Raw genomic sequence first — 21,635 nt, 5'->3', positions numbered from 1 at the left:
AAATGCATGACTTCCAGCTGGTGCTGAAAAATAATATCTGGTTACTGTCTATTAGAATGGGAAGAAGTTACATAAACATTGATCTAAAAGTTTTACAATTCGTTCTGCTTGATGGTTGAATTCTTGTGACTTAAATTTAAGATGGTGGCGCCGGACATTTATCTACACTATGGGATGTAAACTGGCTTTTAATAAACTTCTTGTGCAGTTTTTTAAAATGTTCTAAATGCTTAGTTTTAAATGTCAGGACTCTCTGGATTGTACCAATGAAGTGTGGAGCTACTTTGAGCTGAATAACGGTGTAAAAAGCGATTTATCTGCACGATAAAATGTGCTCTATCTCCCTTATTCTTAAGTGCACAAAATACTGGATGTCAGAAAGCTGCACGAGAGCAGGGGCGACCTATTCAACAAAGGTAAGAACTTTTTATCACGTTTTAATAAATACACCAAAAGTCCATTTCGCACCGGAGTTCTCCTTTAATGCTTTGTGTTAATGTGTTTTTTTGGGGCTTGTAACTCGTGGTTCAGTGTGTCTTTAGAATAGAGCTCAGTTACTGGTCCTGATATTGAGTATATTTAAGTACATTAAATGCGAATTGAATTTGTTGCATCAAAATATGGCTGCCATCATGAACTTTTCCAATAATGTAGCTGTAAATTGTACGTTTGGTGCTTGTATCGCAAAGTGATCCATTCTTCTGGACTTGATGTGCCGCACTATTTCTCTCTTTTTTTAGTTGACTTTGCACAGACTGTTGATTGATTGTAAGAAACAAGAGATTGACCGGTCAGATCGAGCGATTACACATATAGATACATAAATTAACCTGTGACCCCAGTATATCACGTCACATTATAGTATTAGACAGCGTTCTTCTTTTGTGTCCATGCTACGTGTCGCCGATTGCTACGCCATAGTCCCCCCCATCCACGAGAGTCTCCACGATCTCTTAGCAGAATAATTGTCCATTATGTAATGGTAGGTACCTCGTCCGTTGAGAGTCTGTCAGTCTCTCTCTCAGAATCAGAAGGTTCCTGAGAGTAGTAGTAGGTCTTGCGACAGAACTTACACATGGCATGAGGAGTGGTAGACCCCAGGGAAGAAGATGCTTCGTCTCTGAACGTCCAACGTTTTGCTCTTTACGTCATGTTGCTTGTGCTCCTCTGAAGATCCTGACGTCGTCGTCATCATCATTCTGACCGCGTTTTCTTTTATGCTTCCGTTTCTTGTACCTGTTGGAGAAGTCGTCTGCAGTTGGCACGGGATGACCGGTACAGAGTGCCGGCTGCTTGGCTCCAGCCCTTCGAGCATTACGTCCGTTTCGGAAGTTAACGACACCAAGGCTTGAGTGGAGTCGTAGGAACTCTTCTCTGTATCTTCTGAAGCAAACGAATCCAGGCTTTGGTCCTGGACCAGCCGAGCTCTGTTCAGGAGGAGTCTTGCGTCCTCACGGAAGTGCGGGTTGAACAGTAGGTATAGTAAGGGGTTGATGCAGGCAGGAAGGGGCAGCAGTACCAAAAGGACAGACTTGACCACTTCCTCGCTCACTGGGAAAAGCCCCATAAGAGAGGAGAAGGTAAGGAAGGCCACAGGACAGTAGAGGATACAGTTGGTGAAGATAAGCCAGGCGATGTGTTTGATCATAGCACAGTCCCAGACGCTGTCGAAGTTGCCTTTCATCAGTCCCCAGTACAGCTTGATGTAGGTGGTGGTGATGAGCAGGAAGCAGAGGGAATTCATCATGATTAGTGCCACCATGAAGCCCAGCGTGGAAGGCTGGGCCTCCGGTAAAGGCGAAGGTAGGCAGAGTGGTGTAGTCCCGTACTCCCCGACCCCAATGGCCGGTAGGCTGGCAGCTCCTAAGGAAAGAATCAAACAAAAGAACGCTGCGATCCTCACACTACCGTGAGACGGAGACTTTCCGTAAGCTCGGACACAGGAAACCGAAACGCTGCACTGCACTGCCGCCAGCGTGAGGAGGAGAATGGACGCCTCCGAGGCCAGAACAGAGACGAATCCTGTTGCTCGGCACCCGAGCCCCGTTTCCCAACGAGCACCATAAATCGCAAACTCTCCAAAAGTCATGGCGTCCACCACCGTCAAGGTGCCCGAGCAGAGGCCCGTGAGCAGGTTGGCGCTGCTGATGGCACCAATGATGAACTTGACTGGTGAGAGATAACTCGGAGAAGCGAAGACAGTCAGGATGAGGAGACCGTTGCCCAGTAGAGAGACCAGAGCAATGAGCCACATGCCCAGGCGCACCACCCAGCTATCAAAGAGGTTCTCGCAGGGCTTGAAGGGACCTGAAGGATTACAAAATAAAGTAAGATTAGGGTTTACTGATGTTCACAGTGGGCAGAAGGCAGGATGTCTTTATTGTCACTGTGTAACTTGAGTGCACATCTTTCTGCAGAAGCAATTCGGATTTGTGAGAGCGTTTCCACATCTGAAACACAAACCTGTCTGAACTGGCATTGTGGCCCAAATAGTTAAAGTTGTTAAACAAAAAGCCATTGACTTGAGTGGTGTAAACTATGGAATTGTGTTTTGTAATAATGCGACTGTCTGTTGGCGGAGACATTAAGTTTAAATGAATATGCACGTTTACAATGTTTCGTCAGTGCTCTTATGTTATTAAATTATTAGTCTCTTTTATAGTCGCGAAGAATTTAGTCTCCGCTGTCGGAGACGGATACTTTGACTTCAGGACATTTCTGGTCTAAAGTCTCTGCCGCCAGACCTGAAGTCTTTAAAACTGACGACTTTAGAACTGACAGCGGAGACTAAATTCTTCGCGACTATAAAAGAGACTAATAATTTAATAACATAAGAGCACTGACGAAACATTGTAAACATGCATATTCATGTCTCCGCCGAGAGACAGTCGCATCGTTACAAAATAATGACTCTGACTGACATTAGGTCTGACGGCAAAGTCTTCACCGTCAGACCTGAAAGAAAAATCTCCGTCGCCAGATCTAAAGTCAAAGTCTCCATAGTCAGAAAATAATTTAAAAACTAAAAACATTAGAAGAAAAAAAAAAATGTTTGTGTGATTATGTATTTGGGGGGAAAAACAAAATGAGAAAGTTGCATTGATACATTTCTAAACAGCCATGAATGTAGTCTATAATTTTATACCATAAGATTTTGTAATTTAACTATCTTTTTTCCACAATAAAAAATTGCCAAATTCTAAAGAATCAGTGTCGTGTCTTTGTTACATTGTGTACATTTTAATCTGACTACATGTGGTGTTACCCTCCACTTAAGTTTTCGGACTAAAAAACTTTGCTACCTACTGTTATCGTCACCTACATGAGCAGAGGTCTCACTGTTCTTGAGACTGGTTGGTTTGTAGAATGTTTTCAATCACTAAATTGCATTTACAGGTGTTGTACCTCAGCAGAACGAGTAACAGATTCCTCTTAGATTCCTTTAATTTTTGGTTAATCTACAGTTACAGTAGATAAAGACTCGCCAGCATATTCTGTTATACCCGTACTGCTGTGTGATGCACCAAGGGGAGTTCTTCTACTACTAGTGCATCATTGAAAGGTTACTTTAGTTCAGTAATTCAGTTCAAAATGTGAAACTCATATTATATAGATGTATTAAACACAGAGTGATCTATTTAAGCGTTTTTCTTTTACTGTTGATGATCTATGGCTTACATCCAATTAGAAAAAAAACCCAAAAGTCAGTATCTGAGAAAATTAGAATATTATATAAGACCAATTGGAAGTTTTGGCAAGGTGTCAATTCCTGCTGGAAAATGAAATCCGCATCTACAAAAACACATCCCACACAAATTTTAAAATTATATAAGACCAGTTGGTAGTTTTGTCAGTGTGGGCAGTGTGGCCTGCTGGAAAATGAAATCTGCATCTCCATAAAAGATGTCAACAGAGGGAAGCATGAAGTGATTTAAGTGTTTTTTTTTTTTTCTTTTTTCCAGAAAATCTTACAGCACTTTATACTTCCCTCTGTTGGCATCTTTTATGGAGATGCAGATTTCATTTTCCAGCAGGACACACTGCCCACACTGACAAAACTTATATAACTTATATAATTTTCAAATTTTCTGAGAGACAGATTTTTGGGTTTTCATTGGCTGTATATGAGCTTCACATTTTGAACTGATTTATTGAAAAAGTAATTTTTCAATGATATTCTAATTTTTTCTTTAGATTCACTAGCCTAACTCAACTTCCTTCTAAGTGGTCTAAAAGTCTCAACCCTCTAGAGAAGTGTTTTAGCACTGGTCCAGACTAAATCATGGTCCAAAGTTGGTTTATGAAGCATTTAAATCCAGCTATTTTGCATTAGAGCAAACTGAAGTTTCAAGTTTTACAAGATCTGAGCACATCCAAAATGAATGTGCAGATATAAATCATCTTTTTGATTCTGTTTGTGTGCAATTAAAATGTTCACTGTATCAAATCAGTAGGGAAAGTTTGACTTATTTAGGATTCAACGCTTTTGTCCACTCTTGGGAATACTTCTTATAATTTTTATAATTCGTATAATAATAATCACCTGGGACGGGGGTGCACTGGATGCTAGTCTGTAGTTTGGCGTCTTCGATAGCCAGCTGGAACTCCTCCAGATCAGGATCATCTGCAAATAAAACACCAGAGGGTTTAGAATGCAGCTACCACCACGCTCAGTTTCAGTGCGTGAAGTAACGATGGAATAGCTCTGATCTGACGTATTTCACCTACGAAAACATAAATAAGAATCTGACATTATCACACAAAAACATATTTGCTAATCTTTCCAGAGGCTTCGGCTCCAGGGAATATCCAGTAAATCTCAGATGCGGTTCTCAGACCGGCTCTGCCTTCTCGCCCGGCGAACCGTCGGCTCTAATCACACTTTGTTTTTCTTTGCTTTCAAAGGGCTAAATGGTGCTTTTAGATCTTAACTCGTCAATCTCACTCTCATGCCCTGTAAAGCATAATTACTGAGCGCCTTTCAAGTCAGAAACCTGATCAGATTGCTTACAGAGGAATGCATGAAGAGAAGACATGCTTTTATTTCATCTCTGGAGTACCTGCGGTTACTGTACGCCCCGACATGTTTTTACTGTTCTAATTAAAGACGTACAGACAGGTAAAGGAGACAAAAATAGACAAAGACACACAACCTGTTCCCAGAATTACAGTGTGGAAAACGCTGGAAGTAAAGGTTTCTTTGCGTTCCCTTTCACATAAAAAGAATGAGTGAGTGCACTTTCAAGGAATGCCGGCTTTAATTGTGGACTTTGTGGTTTTTGCAGGAGCTGCACCAAAAAAAAAAACTTACCATAAAAAGCCTAAACCTTTTTAAAGATTTAAGTGTTGCAATCAAGGTTTAATTCAGTTACAAATGTACAGTATTTTTTTTTTTTTTAATATTTAGTTTATTTGGGCCCTTCGGAAAACAAACATAAGTGAAAACTATGTTTTTGGAGCCTTACTGTACGTGTTCTATTCATTTATTATCTTTTAACCACGTTTTAGCCATATGCCACCATATAGCACAATTTTATATTTTAGCAATATTTGAATATATATATTTTTAAGGTAACAACTTACCAGACTCACTCCAATGACCTGAATCACACTCCAGTATGCTTTTAATTTTAGTTTATTTTCTATTTATTTAATTATTTTAATTATTTTATTTAAAATATATATTTTTGGTCTTTAGTTGTCTAGTTCCTATTTGTCCATACTTCTTAGTCTATATTTAACTTATATTATAGACTATAAACAAACATTATTCTAGTGTTTAGCTTAATATTTATGTTGTACTCTTTCAAATTTTGTATTAATAATAAATTTTAATCATTAATAGGATGATTAATGAAGTAAGAATTGTATTGTGTAACTGCCTGTTTACTGCACACATGACAAATTATCTTAAATTAAAATTTTTATATTTTATTTTTTTTTTTTGTTTGTTTTTAGGTACGCTTTAGCTTTAAACTTTACTTTATTGTTTTCTTTTTATATTTTTTCTTGTAATGTTTTTTGTAAACATGTGTTGAGTTTTATTGCTTCATCTGTTGTCGCCTTTTGATTTGTCATTTGTATTACCTTTGATTTTCCTACCTATGATTTTATCATTTTTAACTCCTAACTTTAAATTAAATTTTATTATATAATATCTTATGTATCATTAAAACGCTAGGTCTTTTTTTCTTTAACAATTTCTTTAATAATCTATGTATTGGCTCGGCTACATTTTAAAAGGTTGATCAGAGTGGTTTTTACTCAATTTTAAGAAAAAAACAGTTTTAAACACTATTTCAATTGGGTCCAGACCAAAACAAATGCGATGATGAGAGTGCCGACCAAGACCAGGACATGTAACTAAACTAACGTTAACTGGCTTACTAACAACAAATTTGATCGCAACTGTAAAGAACTTTGTACAGAGTGTTTGTTAATGCTGCAAAAAGCACACTAACAGCACACGATCATTAATGGTATGATTAATTGTTTAGTTGCGTCTTGTTTAATGCATTAAATGTAGATGACCTAAGCGAAGCCCTGCCCCTTCTTGCGGTTATAAAAGGTTATAAATGATTTCTGGGGGATTATTAGCACAGGGTAAAATGACTAAAAGACATTGTATTGCTAAAAACTAAAAAGACTTTGGGAAATTTTTGCAAAGAATCCTCGAAAGATGGAAGGATGACGTGTACTTACAGTCAGTATGAACGGGGAACAGAGCTAGCGTCCTCTTCTGGACCTCGTCCTCCTCGCTGCCCACCAGTTCCTCCCACTGTCCCGACGTCCTGTAGCCGCCGCAGACTCCAAACACGCAGCACTGATAGGCATGAGGCATCTCGATAACCCTGCAGGACGACAGTGGACAGTCGTAAAAACACAAAATGTCAACGTAACATCGTTCCTGTCATCGACCTACAGTACAACCAGGCCATCAACAGGGCCCAAAGGAAGCGGTGATTCATAATGTACTTCTGGGAACGAAATTAGAAACTGCGTGCTTAAACAAGTAATAAAGCATTATAGCTGTTGGCATTAAATTATAACGACCTGCTGCATCTCAAGCTTCAACATGAGTCGAGCTGAACTGTGAGAATCAGAAGAAGTTCTCCCAGGAGCAGCACCGATCGGGTATACTCCTAAACCCTGAGTCCTCGTGGGTACACTGCTGTTTTAAGTGCCAACTGATTTAGGTCACAACTGGATCCACACGTCTTTTTCTTTTCTTTATCAGTTTCTGAGAACAACAACAACACGTGCATCCCCTCATCTCAACCTCAGCAGCACTCGAGGCGATAATCAAGCAGCTCCAGCCAGGGAGTCTTGGTATCTGGACGTCTTCCATCTCCTGAAGCTGTGGGTGAAGGAGATATAAATATCAAATCGCTGTATTTTTAGAACGTACAGGCGCGAGCAAGGAGACGCCAAACCATCGTCGGTTCTGGCACCAGCTTCAAGTGTCAGAAAGATTAACCCTGGTAATTAATTAACGGAAATAATACGGTTGTATCGAAGCGAGGAACGATCCTCGGGCCACGTACCGCTCCAGTTTTCCAGGATCATGAAGAAGTCGAAACCTCCGACAACTCCCAATTTCTTAAAAACGGCACTGTTTGAACATCCTGAACAAGCGTTTTTTTGTGGCTGCTGTTGATGAAATTCGCCCAAAAACATGTACAAACCGAAGCTCCTAAAAGATGTATGAACTACTTTGAGGTTTAAATACTTTGTTTGAAAATAAGCTCCGCCCAAAACCCTCATATTAAAGGATGGTGGGTTATGTATGGGTTTAGGGGCGGGGCAGAAGTGAGAGCGATGTGTCTGCGTATCAAAGTACATGCAAACGTCATCCTCGCCTATAGCACAGTCAAACCTGAGAGGAGCTGCAGAGGCAGAAATTACCACAGTAAAAGTGTTTTTTAAAGTTTAGGAAATGTTTATAAAATTGTAAGCAGCACTGGTATGTTTTATTACTTCAAGGAAACACATTTCCGCTATTAATGAAAAGAATATGGTTTAGCTTACGTAGGAGAGATGTTCAGATGTTTTGAACTCACAGTATTTGTGGGGGAAAAAATAAATAAATAAATAAATAAAATGCTGCCTTTTTGTGCTCTGTTTGAGAGAATTTTGTCTAATTCCTGTCCCCTTTATGCACAGGTTCATCTAAAAATTTTAATATTATATAAGACCAATTGGTACTTCTGGCAGTGTTGGCTGTGTGCCAAGTCATGCTGGAAAATGAAATCCGCATCTCTGTAAAAGTTGTTTTCAGCAGAGGGAAGCATGAAATGCTGTAAGATTTTGTGGGAAAATAAAACTGCACTGACTTTAGACTTGATAATAAAACACAGTGGATCAACACCAGCAGATGACAGACATGACTCTCCAAACCATCACTGATCATCAGTAAATTTTACATTTCATTTAATGAAAATAAAGGGATCAGAGTCTGGAGGAAGAGTGGAGAGACACACAGTCCAAACTGCTTGAGGTCTAGTGTGAAGTTTCCACCAATCAGTGATGGTTTGGAGAGTCAGATTTCATTTTCCAGCAGGACTTGGCACACTGCCAAAAGTACCAGTTGGTACTTTATTGTATAGATGTTTAATACATATATACAATATATAAGTTTCACATTTTCAACTAAATTACTGAAATAAAATCATTTTTTTAATTATATTCAATTTTTTTGAGATGCACTTGTATGCACCCTTTACTCTACTGGGGTACACTGGGACTAAACTGAATTAAAAGGGTAAATTTGGGCCTCGTTTGAAGTTAAACTGTGATTAAACTGATACTGAATGATAGAGAGCTGGTAAATGAATGAACACAGTGGGTATAGAGCTGGTAAAGTTGGTTTACCTGATGTTGGGGAAATCCTCGTGTCTGAAGGAAGTGGACAGAGCGCTGTTTCCTCTCAGTTTAAGGTGCGTCAGACTGACCAACCCGACCAGCGGCAAAACACTCAACTGGTTCTCCGTCAGGTCCCTGCACAGAGAGAGAGAGAATCATGAAAACTTGTATAATATAAAGATCAATCCACTCCAGGATTTTGCTCCAACTGCCTGAATCTACTGGACCTGTTTTTTGCATTTTTATAAACTAAATCCTGCATCTGTATCTACTGGAGTATTATTTTTACTTCACTACTGTGCTTAAGTACTAAAATACGATATCTGTATGTACTAGAGTATTATTTTTTCTCCTACTTCTTATTGTACTTCGTTCACAACATACAGCTCTGTAAAAAATGAAGAGATCACTTCAGTTTCTGAATCAGTTTCTCTGATTTTGCTATTTATAGGTTTATGTTTGAGTAAAATGAACATTGTTGTTTTATTCTATAAACTACAGACAACATTTCTCCCAAATTACAAATAAAAATATTCTCATTTAGAGCATTTATTTACAGAAAATGAGAAATGACTGAAATAACAAAAAAGATGCAGAACTTTCAGACCTCAAATAATGCAAAGAAAACAAGTTCATATTCATAAAGTTTTAAGAGTTCAGAAATAATCAATATTTGGTGGAATAATCCTGGTTGGTTTTTAATCACAGTTTTTTTTCATGCATCTTGGCATCATGTTCTCCTCCACCAGTCTTACACACTGCTTTTGGATAACTTTATGCTGCTTTACTCCTGGTGTAAAAATTCAAGCAGTTCAGTTTGGTGGTTTGATGGTTTGTGATCATCCATCTTCCTCTTGATTATATTCCAGAGGTTTTCAATTTGGTAAAATCAAAGAAACTCATTTTTTTTTTTTTTTTTTTTTAAGTTTTCTTATTTTTTTCCAGAGCTGTATTTTGAATGAGTTTAATATTTTTACTATGATACATTGTTTATGTGCTGCACTGTTACTAATTATAATTATAAAAATGTTATGAATTATTATAAATCCACATCATCACTAAAGCCAGAGCAGGAGATGTTCTGCACCGTCACCAGGTTTGATGAAGCTGCTCATCATTAAGTAAATCAAGAGATCGAGCTGCTCTAATATGAAGATCTCGCTGCTCCCGTTCTGCCTTTAGCTCTGCTTTCTGTAATAACTATGTAATAACTGTGTAATAACTGGTTGCTGCAGGGTTTAACCCGTTACTGTGTGTGGGTGAAGACGTGAGGACTCACAGTTTGTTGAGGGACTGCAGGGACCTGAAGGCATCAGGATGGATGCTCTCGATCTGGTTCCAGCTCAGATCCCTGAAAACAGAACAAACTCTCTTTATTGATCAGGAACTGAAGCTCCGCCCCCTGATATGCATTCAGCTCTTAACCTATCACAGCCCTAATAACACTGACCTGCTGATTCTGTAAAGTGTTTTAGCCAGTAGGGGGAGCTGTGGGTCAGCCTTCTGTCCAGAGATCATAAGAAGGTCCAGACAGATCTCTTTTTATTTATTAATCAGTATCCACTATGAATTAATCAGTATCTGTTATTAATGTATCTGAATTTTGCAGAGCATTCAGATTTTATATAAATGAATTCCACCTGGTTTAAAGTAAAGCGTGTCGTGCTGCAGAGAGCTGAGTGGAGAACTACATGATTGTGCAGGTGCTCAGTGGTGTTATTTAGCTGAAGATGCTGATTGAGGGGTGGTGTTTGGGTGGAGGTGTGTGTGTTTGGGTGAAGGTGTTGTGCTGGTGTTTGGGTGGAGGTGTGTGCTGGTGTTTGGGTGGAGGTGTTGTGCTGGTGTTTGGGTGGAGGTGTGTGTGTTTGGGTGGAGGTGTTGTGCTGGTGTTTGGGTGGAGGTGTGTGTGTTTGGGTGGAGGTGTTGTGCTGGTGTTTGGGTGGAGGTGTTGGAGTTTGGGTGGAGATGTTGTGCTGGTGTTTAGGTGGAGGTGTTGGTGTTTGGGTGGAGGTGTTGGTGTTTGGGTGGAGGTGTTGTGCTGGTGTTTGGGTGAAGGTGTTGGTGTTTGGGTGGAGGTGTGTGTGTTTGGGTGGAGGTGTGTGTGTTTGGGTGGAGGTGTGTGTGTTTGGGTGGAGGTGTTGTGCTGGTGTTTGGGTGGAGGTGTTGGTGTTTGGGTGGAGGTGTTGTGCTGGTGTTTAGGTGTTGGTGTTTGGGTGGAGGTGTTGTGCTGGTGTTTGGGTGGAGGTGTTGGTGTTTGGGTGGAGGTGTTGTGCTGGTGTTTGGGTGGAGGTGTTGTGCTGGTGTTTAGGTGGAGGTGTCGGTGTTTGGGTGGAGGTGTTGTGCTGGTGTTTGGGTGGAGGTGTCGGAGTTTGGGTGGAGGTGTTGTGCTGGTGTTTGGGTGGAGGTGTTGGTGTTTGGGTGGAGGTGTTGTGCTGGTGTTTGGGTGGAGGTGTTGTGCTGGTGTTTAGGTGGAGGTGTCGGTGTTTGGGTGGAGGTGTTGTGCTGGTGTTTGGGTGGAGGTGTCGGAGTTTGGGTGGAGGTGTTGTGCTGGTGTTTGGGTGGAGGTGTTGGTGTTTGGGTGGAGGTGTTGTGCTGGTGTTTGGGTGGAGGTGTTGGTGTTTGGGTGGAGGTGTTGTGCTGGTGTTTGGGTGGAGGTGTCGGTGTTTGGGTGGAGGTGTTGTGCTGGTGTTTGGGTGGAGGTGTCGGAGTTTGGGTGGAGGTGTTGTGCTGGTGTTTGGGTGGAGGTGTCGGTGTTTGGGTGGAGGTGTCGGAGTTTGGGTGGAGGTGTTGTGCTGGTGTTTAGGTGGAGGTGTCGGTGTTTGGGTGGAGGTGTTGTGCTGGTGTTTGGGTGGAGGTGTCGGAGTTTGGGTGGAGGTGTTGTGCTGGTGTTTGGGTGGAGGTGTTGGTGTTTGGGTGGAGGTGTTGTGCTGGTGTTTGGGTGGAGGTGTTGGTGTTTGGGTGGAGGTGAACTCACAGTGATCTGAGTGCGCTGAGCTGTTGGAATGTGTTTATATCAACCCGTCTGATCAGATTGTGCTGAAGTCCTCTAAACACATCAAAACAAACACCAGAGTTACACACCTATACACACACAACATTTTATACACAACCACACACACACACACAAACACACACACAACCACGCACAGAACAAAGAACAAAACATTTCTGTTCAATAAATAAATGAAGTTTTTTTTCTCACATCTCCTGCAGGGAGTAACAGCACTGAAAACTCGGCAACTCCTCAATCACATTGTGTGACAGTTCCCTGCAACACACAAACACACACACACACACACACACACACACACACACACACACAGTATAAATGTTATTTTCAGGGCTACAGTAACTGGATAAAGTAGATATTTCTAAGGTGCCAATGAGTGAAAGAACACTTCAGCTAAAATATGTGAAACACTTAGAATTTTCTATATATTTCTGCATAAATATGACCTAAACATCAGATTTTCACTTATTTTCACCTAAAAGTAGATAATGAGAACTAATTTAAACTAATCAGATAAAAATATTAAACTTGCTCATTTATTTTTTGAGGAAAATGATCCAATATTACATATTAGTAAGTGGCAAAATTAAGTGAACCTCTAACAGTAAAATTAGAGTCAGGTGTTTTTTAATCAATAGGATGATAATGAGGTGCAAGTGGGCGGAGCCTGTTTTTAAAGTAGTTTTTAAAGTACAGGGATCTATCAAAATCTGCTCATCACAACACATGTTTTTGGAAGGCTCATCAGGCTGGAAAAGGTGATAAAATCATCTCTAAAGAGTTTAAACTCCACCAATCAACAGTCAAACAGACTGTTACCCTCCTCAGGAGTCAGACGTGATCGAACTGCAAAGACTGTTTCAGGAGCACGGTGTATAATAGTTAGCGAGGTCACTAAGGACCACAGGGTAACTTCTAAACAACTGAAGGCCTCTCTCTCTCATTGGCTGATGTTCTACTCTAAAGGGTTCATAACCTTTTAAACACCACTGTATAGTAGGGAGGTGTTTCCAATAAGTGTCCAGAGAGTTTCTGATGCTTGTGGGCGGGGCATGGATGAGGTTGATACGGTTGAATATATTTTATATTAAGTTGCAGTGTGTGTGTGTGTGTGTGTGTGAGCGTGTGTAACGTACAGTACTCGGAGGTTGGGCAGCTGTTGGCAGAAATCGTCGGGGAGAGTGGACAGACCCGCTCCGGTCAGCGTCCTGCAGAAACACAATAAAAATATAATAAAATTATATAAAAATAAGTTGAGTGTGTAGTTTAATATTTTTTTTTGCAGTTTTAAGATATGTTTTTATATTTATATTTTTTCTTTAGTGTATTTTCCCTGTGTGTGTGTGTGTGTGTGTGTGTGTGTGTGTGTGTGTGTGTGTGTGTGAATTTGGATGCAGAAACTCTAATTAACGCTTCTGACAGTAAACGGATCTAATTTTAGAGTTCGGCCCAGTTCAGCACTTTCAGTAACACAGACAATCAGCCAGTTACGGTAAGTGTGTGTGTGTGTGTGTGTGTGTGTGTTACTCAATCAGCCCTTAATGAGAATAAACAATGACCTTAATTACACTCTGTAATTTGTCTCTTTTTCACAACACACACACACACACTAACACACACACACACACACTCATATACACACACACACACACACAATAACACTAACACACACAGTATTAAAAATAAAAATGTGAAACGTTTTTTATTTTAGGAAATTAACTAATAATCAATAATTTGACTCTATTCTCACTCTACCTTTACTGGATTATCTTTATTCTACACTTTACTCTGACTACACTCATTGTATTCTACTGTACTCCACTATACTGTTACTCTACTCTCACTATACTTTAGTTTTACTGTAGTCCTACTGTACTCTTACTCATTTTATACTCTTCCCCCTATCTCTTTACTCTACACTTTATTCTGTACTCTCTACTCCTACTGTACTCTACTTTTACTTTGTACTCTTTCTTTTCCATACTCTACATTTACTCTGCTTTTACCCCTATTTTACTCTGTTTACTCTACTCCTACTGTACTCTACTCTTATTTTACTTTGTACTCTCTCTTCAACACGTACTCATACTTTACTCTGTTTACTCTAGTCCTACTGTTCTCTTGCTATTTCTATACTTTATTCCTTACTTCTATACTCTTTCTATCTCTTTATTCTACACTTTACTCTGACTACACTTTACTGTTTCACTACTCTGACTTTATTCTATGCTGTACTTTTACTCTTTCTATGATCTTCCCCTATATATTTATTCCACACTTTACTCTGTACTCTCTACACCTACTGTACTCTACTTTTACTTTGTACTCTCTCTTCCGTACTCTATACTTTCTCTTTTTTACTCTTACGTTACTGTACTCTTGCTCTTTCTGTACTCTACTCTTCCTTTACTTTTACAGCTTTACAATCTTTCTGTACTCTACTTATTCTTACTCTACTTTACTCTATTCATGTATTTTACTCGTATTCTACTCTTCTCTTCTGTACCGTACTCTCCCTTTACTCTTCCTGTGCTATTAATGCTGTTTGGGTTTATACTCACAGAACCTGCAGGCTGGTGGTTCCTTTCAGGTCTGGAAATTCCCGAATTTCAGTCGCTCCGTTCAGAGAGCTAGAAGATAAAATATATATAAATTATACATTTAGCTCTGAAAAAAAGTTTGAGTTTCTTTGATTTTACCAAATTAAAAACCTCTGGAATATAATCAAGAGGAAGATGGATGATCACAAACCATCAAACCACCAAACTGAACTGCTTGAATTTTTGGACCAGGAGTAAAGCAGCATAAAGTTATCCAAAAGCAGTGTGTAAGACTGGTGGAGGAGAAGAGCATGATGACAAGATGCTTAAAAACTGTGATTAAAAACCAACCAGGGTTATTCCACCAAATATTGATTTCTGAACTCTTAAAACTTTATGAATATGAACTTGTTTTCTTTGCATTATTTGAGGTCTGAAAGCTCTGCATCTTTTTTGTTATTTCAGTCATTTCTCATTTTCTGTAAATAAATGCTCTAAATGAGAATATTTTTATTTGTAATTTGGGAGAAATGTTGTCTGTAGTTTATAGAATAAAACAACAATGTTCATTTTACTCAAACATAAACCTATAAATAGCAAAATCAGAGAAACTGATTAAATGTTTTTTTCCAGAGCTTTTTAGAACAGAAAATGAGAATATCATTGAAAAGTTATCTTATTTCAGTTATTCATTTTTGTTTAAATGTGAAACTCATATTATATAGATGTATTAAACACAGAGTGATCTATTTTAAGTGTTTATTTCTTTTTATTGTTGAATATTATATGAGGCCAATTGGTAATTTCGATAGTTTGGGCAGTGTGCCAAGTCCTGCTGGGAAATGAAATCCTCATCTCTATAAAAGTTGTCAGTAGCAGAGAGAAGCATGAAGTGCTGTAAGATTTTGTGGGATAACAAAACTGCACTGACTTTAGACTTGATAATAAAACACAGTGGATCAACAGCAGCAGATGACAGACATGACTCTCCAAACCATCACTGATCATCAGTAAATTTTACATTTCATTTGTAAATTAAGGGATCAGAGTCTGGAGGAAGAGTGGAGAGACACACAGTCCAAACTGCTCGAGATCTAGTGTGAAGTTTCCACCAATCAGTGATGGTTTGGAGAGTCATGTCTGTCATCTGCTGGTGTTGATCCACTGTGTTTTATCATCAAGTCTAAAGTCAGTTTTTTAATAATGTATAAATGAAAGAATTGTATAGTTGTACTTACAGTGTGTGTAACTTTGGCAGGAATTGGAATGCAGATCTTCCAACAAACTGGATTGGGTTCTCATAAAAATGACTGGAGAGAAGATGAGAGATGGTGAGATGTTTAGTGGCTAAACAACTTCACTACATCCAGTAATCATCACCTGTATCACATGTGTGTGTGTGATAGATGTACTCACATGGTTTGCAGCAGTGGATTCCCCACAAACGCTCTCTCAGGAATGGCTTTGATATTGTTATTATGGAAACCTCTGATAAAGAAACAGAAAACACACATTAGATACGAACACAGATAGACTGTAATACACTACAGGAAGTGTAGGGGGCGCTCTATAATGTTCTATAATGTTCATATGATCCACAACACACTCATTCTGACAGACTGTAATACACTACAGGAAGTGTAGGAGGCGCTCTATAACGTTCTATAACGCTCTATAATGTTTAGTATTTGATTGTGATGTGTGTTTGAGGAGCTGTGGTTGGTGTATCTGTCGGAGCTGCTGGTTGGTTGGTTGGTTGGTTGTGTACTGGTGAATGGGGGCTGCTGGTTGGTTGGTTGGTTGTGTACTGGTGAATGGGGGCTGCTGGTTGGTTGGTTGTGTACTGGTGAATGGGGGCTGCTGGTTGGTTGGTTGGTTGGTTGGTTGTGTACTGGTGAATGGGGGCTGCTGGTTGGTTGGTTGTGTACTGGTGAATGGGGGCTGCTGGTTGGTTGGTTGGTTGTGTACTGGTGAATGGGGGCTGCTGGTTGGTTGGTTGTGTACTGGTGAATGGGGGCTGCTGGTTGGTTGGTTGGTTGGTTGTGTACTGGTGAATGGGGGCTGCTGGTTGGTTGGTTGGTTGGTTGTGTACTGGTGAATGGGGGCTGCAGGGAACAGGTGTGGCGGATGGATCTGTGCGGAGCAGCCGGCGGGGGGACAGTATGGCAGCACCTGTCGGGGGGCTGGCGCTCGGAGACTAAATGCTCGGGGACACTTGAGACGGAAGGACTTACGCTCCTCTCACTGAACATCTGCTGAGCTGCCGGAGATTTTATCTGAGCGTTTCTGAGAGGAGCTGCTGAGGGTTCACAGGCCGGATGGCAGTCGGAGAGGGGACTCCGTGAACAGATGCATGCTGGGTAAGGTTACTGAGGGTTACTCACAGCTCCTGGAGCTTGGCCAGAGTTCGGATCGCCACGGGAAACTCCTGCAGAGTGTTAAAGTTCAGCTCACTGCGGAGAGAGAGAGAATAAACAGAGATAATCAGAGATAATCAGAGATTTTACTTTTACTTTATTATTTCTAGAGCACTTTTATGTTTATTTGATTTCAAAGATCACTAGATTCCGAGTTTTGTGTACTTAGTCGATGTATAACTGTTTCAGTGCTTCAATGTCTTAATACCTCAGTTTCTTGGTAAACCAATTTCTCATTCCCTTTTTTTGCCTCAATTTTTTTGGGGAAATCAATTTTTAATTCTTTTTTTTGCCTTAATTCTTTTAGGAAATCAATTTCTTATTCCCCTAATGCCTCAATTTCTTGGTGAACCAATTTCTCGTTCCCTTAGTGTCTCAACTTTTTAGTCCTTTACTAACTCAGAGTCTTATTGCCTCCAAGTTTTAGTACCTCAGTGTCAGGACTTAGTGCCTTAATTTTTTTAAGTGTTATTAAAAACACTAAGTATTATTCCCTTAGTGTCTCAATTTCTCTCTCTTTTTTGCCTCAATTTCTTGGTAAATCAAATTCTCATTCCCCTATTGTGTTAATTTTTCATTCCCTTTTTTGCCTCAATTTCTTAGTCCCTTACTAACTCAGTGTGTTAGTGCCTCAAAGTCTTCAAGTACCTCAGTGTCTTATTTTCTCATTCCCTTAGTGTCTTAATTTTTTGGTGAATCAATTTCTCATTCTCCTATTGCCTCGATTTCTTAGTCTCTTACTAATTTAGTGTCTTTGTGCCTCAACATCTTAGTACCTCTGTGTCTCAATGTCTTAGTGCCTCAATTTCTCATTCCTTTATTTTTTAATTTCTTAGTCCAGCAATTTATCATTCTGTTAGTTCCTCAATCTCTCATTCCCTTATTGCCTCAGTCTTAGTGCCTCCATATCTTAAAATGTCTGTGTCTCAGTGCCTCAATGTCTCAGTTTCTCAGTGCATTGATGTTTTAGTAACTCAGAGTTCCAATCGCTGAATGTCTCTTAGTGTTTTGGCGCCTAAACATCTCAGTGCCTCAGTTTCTTAGTGCCTCAGTGATCACATCACCCACAGTAATGTTTTGACTCTCGGATCTCATCTTTCATTCTCTGCATTCTAACATAAGCGAGCAGCTGGAGAGCGGCGAGTGTGATCGGGCCGCGGAAGCGTCCGCGTGACCCTCCGGCTCCGCGGCGGTTCTCCCGTGAGACCCAGACAGCTGTTCCTGACTCTACATGACGTGACCGAGCCGCACATGCAGCGTTTCACTTCTGTGCATTTCATTAGCCTTCTAGGAAAACTCTGTCCAAAACGTGAGGTGGAACCAAAACACAGCCGGTTCTGCAGGTGCACACTGTCCTAAACTGCTTTTATATGTTTTATATACGTGGTTTTAGCAGAAGATCTTATCTGAGTGATTAACAGGGAACCAAACTGGAGACGAACTCATTAAATCATTACATCAGCTGTCCAACGTCTATCTGTGGACATATACGTCCAACCAAAATATGTTCCACTATTTATTAGTAATACTAGTTGAAGGCCGTGTGTTTTGCAGTATATGGTAAAGCATGTGTCCACAGATCAACACTGCACAGCTGATTTAATGATTTAATAAGTTTGTCTCCGGTTTGGTTCCCTAGAGAAGATCTATTGCTAAAACCATATATATATATATATATATAAAACATATAAAAAAAATAGCTAGGGGCGCCGAGTGGTCCAGAGGTCTAAAGCGCTGTCACTATGAGCAGGAGGTCGCAGGTTTGAATCCCGATCATGCAGCTTTACCATCAAGCTGCCGGCGCTCAGAGGGAGCACAATTGACCCTGCTCCCTCCGGGTGGGTACAGTAGATGGCGCTCTCTCCCCACATCACTCCTAGGGTGATGTCTGCAGCACAGGGCGTCTGTGAGCTGATGTATCAGAACCGAGGAGCTGCGCTTTCCTCCGAGTGTTATCGCTGTGATGCTGCTCGGTAATGCTGCATCAGCAGCAGCTCGAAAAGAAGCGGTGTCTGACTTCACATGTATCAGAGGAAGCATGTGTTAGTCTTCACCCTCCTGGTGTGTTGGGGCATCACTAGTGATAGGGGGAGTCCTAATGAGTGGGTTGGGAAATTGGCCGTGTAAATTGGGGAGAAAATGGGAAAAATTAGAAATAAAATAATAAAAAAAAAAAAAAACTAATTGATACAACTTTAAAATAAGACTACCTTTATAAAGGGGTTATGAATTGTTTATAAAGGTGATTATTAATTATTATTGATTAGGGTGAAAATACTTTAAAACTCATTAATAAGCAGTTAATAAATAAATAACAACATGGATAGAAATGGCAACAGTGAGATAAAAAAATGACAAAGTAGTGATTCTACACTCATTTCTATACTGTCAAACCTCAGATCTTTCTAGATACTGATCTTACTTTGTGTTTTCCTTTATTAATATATATTTGTAAGTATATTTAACTATTTACTATAAATTAAATGACTGAGCAAACAACAGATCACTATTGCCTTTTTAATTGATGTGTTGTAGCTGCTTATCAATGGTTTTAAGGCATTTAAAACCTAATCAATAATACTTAATAATCTAGTTTATAAACCGTTTATAAGGGTAGTCTTATTTTAAAGTGGTACCGTACTATCTATACGTCTCTAAAACAGTTTAGGACAGTGTGCACCTGCAGAACCGGCTGTGTTTTGGTTCCTCCTCACGTTTTGGACAGAGCTTTCCTAGAAGGCTAATGAAATGCGCATTAGCATTAGCATTAGTAAAACGCTGCAGGTCACGTCATGTCTGATTTTAGGAAATGTTTTAAAACTGTCTGTATGAAATTTATCCCAAATAATGAAGCCTATATTAGCACATTAGCTAAAGACCTCGCCCACATGGCTACCACAGTGTTAGCACAGTCCAGCTAATCAATAAACCGATCCCTCACTAACCCCGCTGAGGAAACCGGATCCAATCCGGATTGTAAAAGCGTGTTTACACCTGTAGTTGTGAAAGTTTCTATGATCTGGATCAGTTGATGAATTGGTTTATTTGGAGCTTCAGTTTCTCTCTCTGTTTGGTTTGTTTTCACACAGGCATAAAAACACCTAAACACATCAAAATGCGCACCAATAATCCAATAAATTTTGCAAGCACATCGTCTCCTCTGATTGGTCAGAGCTGTCTGGTGCGAGAGCAAGAAAGTAAATATAGTGAGCTGCTCTTTTTAAACACAGTGTTTTAATGGGATGTGCAGCACAGCTGTACACAGTGAACACAGCACAGACTGTGTGTGTGAACAGCATGGAGCAGCAGCAGAGACATTAGCATTATCTGGCTAATATATCATATTAAACTGCACATTATCAGCAGTTTAGCTCAAATAAAAGGAGTATATTTGCTAGCTGGGCTGAATCAAGACTGGACCACGTTCAGAGTGAATTTACTGTGTTCACACCTGATCAATCGAACCGCACTAAGAGTACAAACCAACCAGAGTCCGCCCTTAAACATTGTTAGTATTCTTTTTGTTCTTGCTTTTTTATATAATTTGAATATTATTTTAATTATAATGTATAATAATAACTTGTATTTTATTTTTTTATTTTATTTGAACATTGTTCTTATTTTCTTAAATTACAACTTTTCTTTTACGTTTTTAATTTGACTTCCTTTGTTTTATTCATGTTTGAATCATGTTTAATCCATGTTTTATTTTCATTTTAATCTTTTATTTCGATTTTTATTGTTACATGTTTTTCTAATTTCTCTTCTCTTTGTGCCTCCTTCTGAGCCTCAATTCCTCTTTTATTTAGTGCCTCAATTTCTTGGTGAATTAATTTCTCATTCCCTTAACGCCTCAAATTCTTAGTCCTTTAGTTTTGTATTTTCTTTTCTTTTTTAAACTATAACTATAACTTAAAATATTTTCTTAAATTACATGTTTTTGTAATTTGACTTCTCTTTGCGCCTCCTTCTGAGCCTCAATTCCTCATTTATTTAGTGCCTCAATTTCTTAGTCCTTTAGTCGTGTATTTACTTTTCTTCTTTAATTTTCTTTTAACACTGTATTTAAACTATTTTCTTAAATTACAGTTATTTTATTTACATGTTTTTACTTTTTTATTCATGCTTTATTCTTAATTTAATCTTTTATTCCCATTTTTATTGTTACTGTTTTTGTAATTTGACTTCTTTTTGTATTTTCTCATTTATAAAGCATTTTAAATGACCGCTGTGTATTAAAGGTTCTGTATAAATAAACTTAATTACCACCAGAACCATCATGACCCTCCGTATTCAGAACAGTTTGGACCGGCGAGAGACGATGTTCTTTTATCTGGTTCCAGCAGAGGTTCTTCAGAGATAAATAGCCGCTGGATCAGAACCGGAGCTGCAGACGTGGTTCTGAGGTGTTTTTATAATGTGTAAAGCGTGGTGTTTGCTTTTGTACAGCGGTTCAGAGCGAGAGGAGGGTAAACAGAACCGGGTTCTCTGCGCCGAGTCATGAGATCTGAGTGCTGAGCGCTGAAGTGCTGAAAGTGCTGTAATTACGCGTCTGATCCGCCGCTTTAAGCTTTACGCTTTTTTCACTCGTTTTTTATGAGAAAAGGAGCTGGCAGAGCGCCAGGGGTTTGAAGTGATTCTGGAGAACGGCCACACAGAGAAAACACTTGCTCGGAGTGTGTGTGCGCGAGTGTGTGAGTGTGTGTGTGCGCGAGAGAGAGACGGTGTGTGAGTGTGTAACTGTGTGTGTGTATTGCTATACTTGTAAGCAAATCAAAGCAAAGCAAATTTTTTTACGATAAAATG

At 39.5% G+C, this 21,635-nt stretch overlaps 1 protein-coding gene and 1 long non-coding RNA gene across 7 annotated transcripts in view; one reads left to right on the top strand and one right to left on the bottom strand.

Moving 5' to 3' along the window:
- Positions 1–499: 499 nt before the first annotated feature.
- The window catches only part of LOC103040195 (leucine-rich repeat-containing G-protein coupled receptor 6), a 79,784-nt gene continuing 58,648 nt past the window's right edge, over positions 500–21,635 (bottom strand). For all 5 annotated transcript variants that reach the window (XM_049462874.1, XM_049462875.1, XM_049462876.1 and 2 more), the window contains 12 exons: positions 16,797–16,865; positions 15,829–15,900; positions 15,651–15,722; positions 14,434–14,502; positions 13,009–13,080; positions 12,065–12,130; positions 11,837–11,908; positions 10,142–10,213; positions 8,872–8,997; positions 6,703–6,851; positions 4,544–4,624; positions 500–2,307 (listed from right to left, as the gene is read on the bottom strand). In XM_049462874.1, the coding sequence (XP_049318831.1) occupies positions 1,070–2,307; positions 4,544–4,624; positions 6,703–6,851; positions 8,872–8,997; positions 10,142–10,213; positions 11,837–11,908; positions 12,065–12,130; positions 13,009–13,080; positions 14,434–14,502; positions 15,651–15,722; positions 15,829–15,900; positions 16,797–16,865 (2,158 nt within the window). In that variant the 3' untranslated portion in view covers positions 500–1,069. The remainder of the gene's footprint in view (positions 2,308–4,543; positions 4,625–6,702; positions 6,852–8,871; positions 8,998–10,141; positions 10,214–11,836; positions 11,909–12,064; positions 12,131–13,008; positions 13,081–14,433; positions 14,503–15,650; positions 15,723–15,828; positions 15,901–16,796; positions 16,866–21,635) is intronic.
- On the top strand, positions 10,678–11,893 carry LOC125780555 (uncharacterized). Of its 2 annotated transcripts, XR_007423788.1 has the most exons (4): positions 10,678–11,176; positions 11,287–11,336; positions 11,647–11,691; positions 11,827–11,893. It is a non-coding gene; the product is annotated as an uncharacterized LOC125780555 (long non-coding RNA). The 2 variants fall into 2 exon arrangements; XR_007423787.1 differs by lacking the exons at positions 10,678–11,176; positions 11,287–11,336 and adding an exon at positions 11,365–11,491.

The sequence above is a fragment of the Astyanax mexicanus genome, chromosome 13 (assembly GCF_023375975.1).
Source record: "Astyanax mexicanus isolate ESR-SI-001 chromosome 13, AstMex3_surface, whole genome shotgun sequence".
NCBI lineage: Eukaryota > Metazoa > Chordata > Actinopteri > Characiformes > Acestrorhamphidae > Astyanax > Astyanax mexicanus.
Note: the sequence above shows the minus strand (reverse complement) of the source record. Positions and strands in the feature narration are given on the sequence as shown.